The following is a 12,270-nucleotide window of genomic DNA, read 5'->3' on the forward strand; positions in this document are numbered from 1 at the left end:
TTCTTATGTAATGCAGTAGTAAATTTTTTAATGGCCTTTATGCCCTGATTCCGCGCGTTAAATCAAATTCCGGCTTACCCAATCATGGCATTCACGTTTCCCCTTTTTTGTGTGCCGGTGGTGCGGTGATTATTTGAGCATTGACTCCAATTGACTCCAGGACACCAGGGGGCCGATGCCCTGGCAGCGACTTGATTAATAAAGCCACGGGCCCATCGTCGAATTTGTTTTCTTCATAAATTTATAACCATCGGCCGTAACGAATGACAGCCGTTTGGCGAATGTTTTATTGCGTACATAAATTGCAATTAGTCTCAGTTCCCGTCGGGATAAATGCGAGGACACGCATGTCGCCGCCAGGGAGGCTCTGCCGCTCGAATGACGAACTGGCCCGGGCCCAACTGGCTAACATTCACCCCTTGCCACCACGGCGGGTTAACCAAACATCAATTGACTTATTAATGTTTGTTCTGCCTGGCGGGAAAACCAGGGAAAAGGAAAAAAACTGCCGCCAAGACAGGGTTGCCTCAATTGGGTTCATGTGGCGCCCATTGGGACATTTCGGTGGTCTGCTCTTTGCCGCAGTCTCGTCTGCATTTAATGTGAAATTATGACTTTAATGGCCATACAAATATATACTAGAAAAGAAATTGGGTGTATACCCTTAATTTTTTATTTATTTGAAGGGGTCACTTTAATTTCCGACGGGTCGACGAACCCGCCGAAAAGGAATATAAAATTATAAAAATATCACCGCTGTTAGTCGTAATTTTTCTAATTAGCTCAGGGAGTTCTTGAATATATACTAGTGTTCCTTACGTTAAGACTGTTGCAAAATATGGTAATTTCACTAATGGAAATATTTTGTAAATAATATACATTAACAATTTAATAAGTCAGATGGACTTTCCTCTTTAATTAAACTGAATAGTAACTTTTACCAATATATGTTTATGCAAATACGCTCCAAAAAGATCATTACTAAAGTGACACTCGCAGCTTTCGAAATCTTTTAAAAATACCGATAAACTGACCAAAGCCCAGCAAATATTGAATTGCAATTTGATTGATTGACTTTGGTTCTGCGAATGTGTGTATCCAGTCCTCTCATGTGTGCTTGCATGAACCCAGAAAGAGGATTGCTGCTTTTTAACTCCACGGATCCTGCCTTTTACAACCTCCATCCGTGTGTTCGGACTGCGGCTTCTTTTTACGCTGTAGGCAAACGCAATGTAAAAACATTTAAGGTTTCAATTAAGTGAATCCCAAACGACCGAAAAAATAAATGGGCGAAAAAAGGCAAAGGCTTCGAATGACTGGGAATGGGACCGAAAATTTTCAAGCAATCAATTTGGCTTTCAAGAGTAGAGAAAGGGAAAAAGCAAATATATATACGTATATATATATTTTTTTTTTTTTCTGTGAAAGCTTGACCTGAGCCAAGTGTTTTGTTCTTTAAGCTGGACCTTCTTTGACAAACGGTTGCTGCAAGATCCCCAAAAAAGTAGAGGGCCAACCCTTTCATCAAATGTCAAAGCTTAGAGTGTAACAGTCACTTGAGTTCTATTGAGATTTATTATGTCCCGCAACGGAAAAAAGTGCCAGTTGCAATCATTAATTATGATCGACCGGCAGGCAGCGATTTTATTTGTTTTTCCCAAATGTTACCCGCCTGCTAGTCCGGAATTTATGCGCCTACCTGCATTTCAATTTCACTTGCAGTTTTTCATGAACTACCCAAAAGTCGAAAGCCACTGGCAAAAAATTACTTTTGGCCACTGGCCAAGAACAGAGTAGTTTTTGCGGGTATTCCCACGTTAAAAAGAGGGGCTCTGCCTCCCTCCTTTGTTTGCACTGGCTCAAGAAATCAACAACTTACACTTTCTCTGGGCGGAGCAGCCTGCGAGCCAGTTGTTTTGACACTTTTGGGCCAGGCCAAAAGTTTCTCTTGCCAGAAAAGAGGCTTTTTCAGGTGGGAGGCAATCCCAAAACGGAAATTTCTCAGAATTTAATGGATCTTGAACTCTTTTTTAAGAATAACAACCAATCCGAATGCTTCCTCAGCCTATTTTACTATAACATTTTTTATCACACTTAAAGAAATGCTTTTATAAATTTGTAATTTGCAGTTAAGGTTTTTTCCCTTTGTTTGTTGGATAGATTAAAGGCTGCAGAACTTTCCGCCACAAACTGCTTTCGCAAACTTTTTTCCATCACCCTGTTTGGAGGACAAATTGTACGTTTTTGGCTTTTTATCTGACCGTCGATGCTTTCGCTTAACCCAGTTGTCAGGCTTTTTCGCCAGTTCTTATTTTGCCGGAAATTTTATAATCAGCATTGTCGAAATAAGGAAAACTTTGCTATGTAAATTAAATGCCGAAGCCCGCAACTTTTTGCTGACATTACTTGCCGCTCGTTTTTCTTGTACGGCTAACCCCGAAACAAACAAAAAAAATATTCTAGTATATATATACAAAATACGTACACTTTTTTACTGTCGCCTGGGCAAAGGCAGCGGCAAATAAATGTGGTTTAAACATGACAAGTCGCCGTGGGCTGCCAGCTCGTTATCACCAAATATTTTTGCACACGAAATGAGTGAATAAATAAGCCAGGCAAAAAACGGGGGTAGATGCCACACGGCAAATAGCTTTGCCAGAATTCGGAGCTGGATCGGAGGCTATATAGCCGCAACCAAGGCGACCCAACGTCACCGTTTATGGTCGTCACTTTTTTGGTCGCTTGTTTGACAAATAAAACGTGAAATGTCAGCCAGTCGGGCGGTCCGAAAGCTAAACAAAAAGAGTAACCAATAAAAGCTTAATTAACTGTTTATGGCCATGGCATGTTAGCAGGGCCCGCACCGGACAGACGTGCCGAAATTCGTCCTTAGTCATTAATCTCGAGTGGACCGGGGTCCCGACTGTAAAAAAACTTGTCCTCCCTGTTGGGAATACAAAAGCACACTTCAATCAGTTTAATAAGCAAACAACCCGGTAACTATTAAACAAAAACAAACTTGTATGAGATTTTCATTTAAGTTCCATGCATGGAATACTGGCACTAGAAAAAAGGAACATTTCACACTTTCAGAATTAATGTTCTTTTAGTTTTAAAAGATACCCTAAAAAGATTTAAAATCATTTATATTAAGACGATTCCACATATTCGATATTAAACGGAACAGTCAATAATAGAGATAGATATAAGAACAAATTAGGAAAAAAGATTTACATTTATATCAAATTAGCGCTATCATATTAGTTATGATTTGTAATTAAAAATAATTTAGATAAAAAAAACATGTTTCTCTGAAGCGGCTGATTTAACTGTCATTTACAGTTAACAGTCAAACACATACAGGTATTCGGAAACCATAGACAAAATATATAGGGAACCAGAAAAACAAAAATTTCAAGCTTTCTACATTTATAATTTTTTAAATACTTTGGTAACTATTTTGTGTATTTTCATTGCAATTAATTTGTTGCAAAACTGAAGCTGCAATTATGTCGGAGGTTTTCACCGTCAGGGAAGAGTTCGAAGTCCCAGCAGCAACACCAAACCAAAGTCAGACGTCGCTCCAAAACTCTTCGAAAATCGAGCCTGAAAAATTTTTGCAGATTGAGGAGATATTAAGGTACGTGGTGGGTAACGAGCTGGGAATTGCAGAGCTAGCTGAGGAAATCTTTGAGGTTCCAGTGGTGGAGGAGAAGAGCTTGGAAGTTCCCTTGGAGCTGGAACATACAAAGGAGCACGAAAAGACGGAAGAACCCGAAGATCCCAATGACTTTGAGCTTACGCAGGAGATAAGCTTATTAGAGGACGAGGAGCTGTCTTCCTGTTTGTCCTTCACATCCTGTTGTTCCTACAAGTACATCAGGCAATCAATCGACAGTAGACAGATTCGCGACGCATCCACTCAGAGTTTGTATAGTTTCAATGAGATCGATTCCCTAACGGATGCTAGTAACAATCAGGCAAAGGAGAAGTTGGGAAAAGAGACCTACTCTGGCGAAGATCTCAAAACGCATTCCTCCTCCGTTAAGGTCGTAATGGAGAAAAGATCCATAATCTTTACGCCCGAAGGCAGTGATAGTGATTGCGAAATAAGTCTGGACGAAGTTTTCCAACGGTTTTCAACTTGGTTTAATCGCACCGAAATCGATTCAGCTTTTTCCAGCTTTATGCGTGTGGATGAAGATCAGGATGGGTATATATGTCTGGCGGAACTCAAGAGATTCCTGGAGATACTGGAGATGCCGCAGACCCATTTGGCAGTCAAGAATGTTATGACCCATGTGGTAGGAAATCACGAGGGTCGGCTGAACTTCTGTCAGGTGCTGCTTATCCATGGCACTTTGATGCGCCGCCTGGAGTTACGTAAGTGGAATCTACAGGATCGCGAGAAGCAGCGTTTGGCCATGAGTCAAGCCGTAGACGTATCCCAGTTGGGTGTTAGAGCCGCCAAACTCTTTTTCGAGGCCAAGATAGCCCTACAAACGGAACCACTGCCCCTGAATTTGGCTCAACCGGTGGCCAGAATTCCGACTACCAATTCCCAGGACTGCCAGAACAAAGGCTGCCAAAGGGAACAATTCAAGTCCGCCGCGGCCGTTTTCAAAAAGCTCGAGAGTGAACAATGAGCTGACCCGCCGTTACGAGTGTGTTGTGTACAAATTTCAAGTTGAACTGCTCAAACCAAATTGTACGTTTCATCATAGAGTGACCTTGAGTCTACTCCATAACTTTCCTTAAGTTATTTGCCAATAAAGTTTGATCCAAGAACGCGAACGTTGCTTAAGTGACCAATCAAAGGTAATAGCCGGGTTCAGAAACAATACCTCCACTTCTGATACTCCCACTTCTTGCTGGGTTGGCCGCTTTTCAATTTTTTTCTCATTTGGTTGTTTTCCTAGCGGTAGCGATGGCTATTCAGCTTTTTACTGACCTGGCAAATAGCTTTAATTCGGTTGGAACTTGCTCAAGCTAAGTATTTTTACGGCCTAGCTTTCATAACTTAAGCTTCCCAAACATGAAGTCTGAATAAAAAAACTTGTTTCACTGGCGTTAAAAAACGGGTATTGTGCAGTGTAGTGTTAACTTATCTATACAAATTTATTCTTTAATCTTTACAATTTAAATTTACAAATAATTTTAATTCTGAAAATGAAAAAAAATATTTTTTTAACTTGCATTATTAAAGCTGTATGTAAAAACTATATTCGAATAGATAAATGTGAATCATTTGCGATGACAGTCAGTCTGTTCAAATGCAACTTTTCAGTTCAATTTTTAAATCAAGGTATTTTTCAATTTGCATGAAAAAATGCATTGTTTTCTGACAGTATGTCAAAATACAGGTTAAATTAATTCTTTACCTCATTGTCTCCATAAGTCGAAGTTATTTCGGCTGCAAAATGATTCAGAATTTTAGAAGCTCGATATTTGTAAAGCTATTGTTTGTTTTACTTACAGTTTATTGTCCTTAGTCTGCCGGAAAGAAATTCGTCACAGTATCTGAATAAGTTAAATAACATTCTTATTTCCGCGGTTTCCTCACTGCAAGGCATTTCTTTATTTCCTCTACTGCCAAAAAAATAAAATCAGCACCACTGGCGGTTGGCAGTTGGAAATTGGCTGGGGCAACGACTCCCCGAGGAGCGAAATGTGCGCCACACACGCCAAGTGGCAAGTTGCGCGACTTTTCCGGAAGTGGCCCGGCGGCCTCCAGTCTTCGGGGCATAAAAATATTTTCGTGCAAATAATTTGCGCTCTTAACAACGCCGGGTACTTCGATGTGTATTTGCATACCCTGTGGGGCACCGCCAATCTAGAACCGAAGGTGAGCGATCATTTGCACAGGATATCAAAAAGTTGGCCTCGCCAAAATCCTGGCACGCCACACAATTATGCTGCCATTAGGGGTCTGTGTGCTAATATTTATAACTGATTTTGGATTTTAGGGCCTCCCACGAATCGAGCCATTTTACTGGCCACACGCCATATACAAATTAAAACGAAAGCGACCGACGCTGCGTATACGCAATACTGCGGAAAATAATGTACTAAAAATTCAACTAAAGTCATGCGAAAATAATGAGCATAAGCAGAAAGGCGATGGAAGGCATGGGAAATAGTTTTCAAATTAAAATAAATGCCGCAGCTGAAACCACTTTTATGTGCCCACAGTGAGCGGGTGGAAAATCGCCAAGACTTTTCCTATGCTGCTCCCACTCTCAGCCAACCTAAATGCCATGAAAGTAAATTCACTAGAAAATTAATTATAAACGACGATGGCGAGGGCAGCGCTGATGGTGACGTCGTAAGTGAAACCAGTGCAGCGTTTAGCGGAAAGGAAGGGGTGGCCCCAGGGGGCGTGGTCTCAGGGAAAGTCATGACCAGTCATACCTTTTAATGGCATTGCCATCAATTTTGCTCAATTGCGCGCACAATCGCATCTAATCACGTTGGAACGACCACAAAAAAACTTATTTTAGCGTAAGAGAGGAGCTCTGCGATTTCTGAACAAAAATGTACCTCTTATTTGAAACAACTTAAATTACAACAGTTTTGCTCACGAAATTTTATAAATTCACTTTGAAGTACCTTGTGCAAGCACTTATTTATGTCTTTAAAAGCTTGCATAATAAAATTAAAAACATAAATTAAATGTGCAAGCAAATATTTAATGTTTTATTTAAGTTTAGAAAGAAAAAATATGTATTTTAATTTTTTCTTGGCAAAGCTTAAATAATAAGTTTTTTAGATTTTATTTTCTTACTATTATAGTAATATATACAAATAAACTTAACATAATTATTATGTGCTGAAGTTTTTTGGTGCTGGAGACGCCAACTTAGAATCAGTACTTTCCTACAATTTTTTGTAATACCTATTGCTTAACCTAGCATGCCTTTCCTAACTACGGTTGCACTACAACAAACAGGGACAACTTCTGGATGCCCTGACAAAATGTTTATGGTTATTGCTTTATGGCTGCCAGCGCAAGTGTGAGTGCGTAAGGATCTCAATGCGCGTGTGTGTGTATGTGTGTGTGTGTGTGTGTGGAGGATGTGAAAAGGGAAAAGGGTCACGTGTCAGATGTCATTGACATGGTTTTCCTTGCCTTAAAGCGTTTGCAAACAAACCAACGCAAACACGCGTGGATGAGAGGCTGGGCGCCAAAAAGTATGCCACGGTTTTTGCCTCATTTGCGCTCAACTTTTTCTGGCCCCAAAAAAACACCCCATCTGCCCTATACACGCTCACTCACTGCCAATTGCAATTAGTTGATGTAATAATTTCTGGCAGATGCGTAGGATCTGCACCCTACATTCATAATTGACGGGAGCCCAGAAGCACAGCCCACTTCTTCAGGGACATAGTAAGCCGTGGGGAAAACGGATACAGAGGAACATGTCAGAGCTGTCGGCATGCCTTAAATTCAATGTCATCTAGGGCACGAAGTTTTTTCCTGTGTCCAGTATATCGAGTCCTGTGGGCTTTGCATACACATAAAACTCAATATTGTCAGAGATTGTGGACATAAAAACTATTAAAGGCTCTTTCTTTCGGTGAGCTTATAAAATTAAATTCCCTCAAAAGTAAAAATGTTTAATGTAAAATTAAATTTAGTTTAAGTCCTATATTTTTTTTTGCATGTAACATTTCACTTTTAACCGCCCTATATTATAAATTTTACTTTCCCTACTCTGTACCCTTTTCACAAGGTTGTCATCTAAAATTCTCGGTAGGCCGCAAAAGAAAGCCCTTCTCATATTATTCTCCCCATGTGCGTGAGCTATGAAAGTTGAAACTCACATTTTTATTAAGAAGCTTAAGTTCAGGTCAACACCCAAGTCGGGTCAAGAGCGGTAAATATTATTGGGAATCGACTATCTGCCCCGTGGCTGTGTAATTAAATATTTTTACATTTTGCTGTGAGAAATCTAACATTTGCTTGTAATTCAATTTGACTAAGGAAATCTTTAACATTATTTTATTAAAGTTAGTTAAAACTTTTTCAGTTTTAAGTCTCATTAATTATGATTTTGATCACATAACACAAGTATTCTTTTTTCTACTGCCGCACTTTAAATATGTATTGTTTTTTAGTTTAAATTCACATTCTATTCAAATGCTGTTTTTAATCGAAATGAAGGAAATTCAAATGCAGCAAAATGAAAATAAAAACCAATTGAAAATAAACAAATTGGTTTTTGGTGGGTATGGCAAAAGATTGAGCTGCCAGCAGCGAAATTTCCGCTAGAAGAACGTTCAATGAAAATTGGCGTTGAAATTGGGGGTTGAACAATTCTGGAGTTGAACTATGCTTTTGAGTATAAAACAAAAACTATTTGTTGCAAAATAATATTTTCTGCAATAAAAAAAACATGAAATTGTTGCTCAAATAGTTCCGGCCAAATATTTCAAAAATTGCTTTCCTCTCGGAGGAGCTAGAAAAATGGGAAACCGACTCTAATAAAGTTCCAATGCGAAAAAAACACAGCCTAGATTTAATTTTCTGAGCACGTTTTTTTCTTTACACGTTTTAAGATATTTGGTTTATACCCCCACATTTTCGAAAAACAAAGTTTGTATAGTTTTATAGTAAATTCGTTTTTTAATGTTTTTCTTATACTTAATTTAATATGCATTTAGATATTTTACAAAACTCATTTCAAATTTATAGTCCATTGTTAAAACCTAAAATATTTCATAGTAATTTAGTATAATTAAAAATTTTTAAATTCACTTTTAATTATAAAAATTGTTCTCTTTAACCTAAATACATTGTAACCAAGACACAAGACTGGTAACAGACTTAGATAATAAAAACTAAGGGTCAAAATGTAAAATTTATTTCAGCTCCTTTCGTTTTCAATATTTTTAAGCGTATGAACCAAAAGGAACACCACGTAGCCAAGGTTGTGAAAGTGAAAAAAAAAATTTCAAAAAGTGGGTGAATCTCAATTCGTTGGTCAGTAAAAACCAATCGCCTGCCATTTCCCAGCACCCCAGATTCCGTGGAAAGTTTTCTCCCAGCGCTCTTTACATTTGCCTGGCTGATGTTTTTCTTAACTTTATGGCAAGAGAATTTTTGTTAGCTCGGAGCTCCGACAAACAGCCACAAGAACTACTAAGGCAGCAGAAGAAGCTTTTCGATTCAATTTCCGTGTTCACAATGCGCTTGTTGCTATTTTGCATATTCAGGAAGGATGGGGATTGGAAGTGGTATCGTGTGGGTGTATAGCACGTATATCGAAAACATTGGCAGATTCTCGAGTAGGCGTGACTTGGTTCCGTGTTCTCCGCTGAAAGTTTTCTTTGCCTGTTTTTGCCCTAAGTAATTCGCGCACACTGCAAGATTTATGCACTCGACACAGGCAAAAACTTCAGCTGCAGTTGCGATTCGCATTGCCGTTGAAATGCGAGTGGGAATTAAGTGGGGTTTGGCCTTCACTTCGCTTAGTAATATCCGCGTATCAAAGTTTGTTAGCTGGCTTTGCAGAGCATCGAATTTGATCTTATTTGAGTGCACAAAATCCTTTGGATGTTATTTGATAAGTTCAGTGAAGTGAATAACGGACTGCCACTGTTTAAAAATTCGATACATTTTGTCTACGTAAGTTGCTGAAGTTTTCAAATATAATCTAAATCTTTAAACTTTTCAAATTAAATCTTAACCTGAGTATGTACCAACATATTTGTATAATTATTTTATATATTTTGCACCAAATTTCCTCAAATCTTTCAGCTTACTGTGAGATAAGAAATTAAATTAAATTGAACAAAGAGTGCTCCCTAAGTCAGTATCCTTTTAGTGCTCCGTAAGAAAACAAAAAGTTTCAGTTGCATATCAATAACGAAATAAACTTGTTACGTTCCAAAGCTGTCGAGAAAGAATGTGTGCAGAAAACTTGCCAAAGATTGAAATGCATCGCTTAGTCGAACTTTAACCATCGAAATGCCAGAATTTCCAGGTTTCTGCCCAGGAAGTGGTGATGATGAAGGAGCAGGTTGTTCAGGGTAAGCTGAAAACATAAATGAAATTAAGTGTAAAATTATTCCAGTTGCCAGACAACTTCCAAATCTCACGATAAAACATAAAAAAAGGAAAGTATTCAGAGAGAACAAGAATAAAATCCACGCCGCCAATCTATGCAGCATTCATTTTTCTTTTGTCATACATAGAACCCAACCGGGCTTGATGTTGAAAAATTGAAAAAATAAAAGTCAACGTTGGGGCAGGGCGAAAAAAAAGGAAAATGGGGAAACGGGCGGAAAAGAATGAAAATCTTTGCCTGATGCGCTTAACCCTTTGCCCCAAAAGTTATTTTTTGCCCCCATTCTTTCTGATGATACTGAATGGAGAGTTTCATAATGATAATAATTTTGTGCATGATTTATGAATGAACAAGTTTTATGGCCCCGAGACGAACCAGGCCATAAACCCTGTGCAAACGTTAATTTGCAGGAAAGTGGGCATAGGGATCTGACCAGAGAACCGCCTTCAAGACTATCCTGCCCCATTGCACTCTAGTATTTATTTCGACTTTGGAGCATAGTAAATTTGCATCTTTCAGCGTTCACATTTCCAGTAGGGCAGCTGAAAGATGCAGGTTTGGGTGTAAGGAACTCTTTAAAAATCATTTCGGTGTAAAATTGTGTCCGCACAGGGCCGGAAACTGGAAAGAGAGGGGTATAGTCGAAGCGAAAGAGAGAGTGAGCACGTGAGCTCATTGAAAATGCGCGCTAGTAAAAGTTTCCCATGCCAACCCAGGAAAAACGTGGAAGGAAAATTCGGAACAGAAGGTAATGTTTTCGTACTTGCTTTTGGCCTTAGCTCAAATTTGAGTCCGGCGCTGTTTTTCCCATTAAATATAGGCCCAAAAGTACGCTAGACTTTACCCATTTCTTTCATGCCGGGTACCAACAGATTAAGTGGGTATACTTGAACCAAACTATACCGGTAAGAAGTTTAAAGTACAAAATAATAGCATAAAATAAGTTCGAATTAAGTATGCAAGTTTGAAAAAAATACATTATTATAACAAAGTCTAAAATTTATCTAATAAAATAATTTTCCTATTGTAGTATTTATTGTTTTATTTGCAAAGGCAATACATCTCTTTACAATCTCTTTACATGAGAAGATTATAAAAGCACAAAAACATAAATTGTACACAATTATCGTACCATAAAATAAAAAAAGCATATATTTCAATAGCATTTGTTTTTGCTTAAACTTATAAGTCCAATTAAAGGGCTTAAAATGTAAATATGTATATTATTTTAACACAGCCTTCTTAAAAGATTTTTTGTTTTTCCTGTAAACTTATAAACTCAATGGTTTATATTACTAAAAGGTAAAAATATAAGCACATTACATTAATATATAGGCATTTATTCAAAGAGCATTTGTTTTTATTTAAACTTATAAGTCCCATTAAAGTGCTTAAAAATATAATATTAATTAATTTAATGGCTGTAAAAATGTTTTTTAATTTAAACGCATATGTAGCAGTTCTCTTAAAGGTTATTTTCCTATAAACTTATAAGCTCAAAAGTTAATATTACTAAAAGGTGCGAAACAGTCGGAATACTGAAATTTTTGTGATTCTTTTTGGTGCCGCCACAACAGGCCATAAGTTCCGTTTGGGTCTCGCGTTTTATAGCCGCTGGGCCACTGATAATATGAAATTAATGCCCAGCGCTCCTCCTTTCCGCCACTCTCACCACCAAACTATGAGGCGAAGTAATGCCAAAACCAAGCCCAAAAGTTACCCGGATACTTGGGAAGATTTACGTGGCATGCAATCGATGCCCAGTTGTGAGCCATGTTGCATGCTTGCAATTAGGCGCAACAAACTCGCAAAACCCCAAAATTATGCACAGTCAGGAAGGTCAAAATACAGTGGTGGGTGTGAGTCATAAATGGAACTCAGCGTTCGTGTATGTGCGGTATATTTTCTTTACAAGCTCGGTTTTTGACGTTACTGCGGCTTTGCCTTTCAGCCAAAATTCACATGCAAATCATAGAAACCCAACTGCATGAGACCGAGTTCCAAAAAGGAATTTTTAAGGGGCGGTTCGGAAAGCAATCAAAATTTTAACTGAGATGCAAACTAATTGAAATATTTTAGCTACCCATATAATAAGTAAACCTTAAAAGTGAATAGATATTTGTTAAATGATATTTTATATGATGACTATGGCTTCAACACATTAACATGAATTAATATATATCAGGACAAGATAATAATA

At 38.2% G+C, this 12,270-nt stretch overlaps 1 protein-coding gene across 1 annotated transcript; it reads left to right on the forward strand.

Annotated features, from left to right (window-relative positions):
* The first annotated feature begins 3,357 nt into the window (after positions 1–3,357).
* Positions 3,358–4,788, forward strand: LOC108150105 (EF-hand domain-containing protein D2 homolog). Its single transcript, XM_017278072.2, has one exon. The coding sequence runs from the start codon at positions 3,510–3,512 to the stop codon at positions 4,644–4,646; it is 1,137 nt and encodes a 378-aa protein (XP_017133561.1). The 5' UTR covers positions 3,358–3,509; the 3' UTR covers positions 4,647–4,788.
* The last annotated feature ends 7,482 nt before the right edge of the window (positions 4,789–12,270 follow it).

This window comes from Drosophila elegans, unplaced genomic scaffold, assembly GCF_018152505.1.
Source record: "Drosophila elegans isolate 14027-0461.03 unplaced genomic scaffold, ASM1815250v1 contig_476, whole genome shotgun sequence".
Lineage (NCBI taxonomy): Eukaryota > Metazoa > Arthropoda > Insecta > Diptera > Drosophilidae > Drosophila > Drosophila elegans.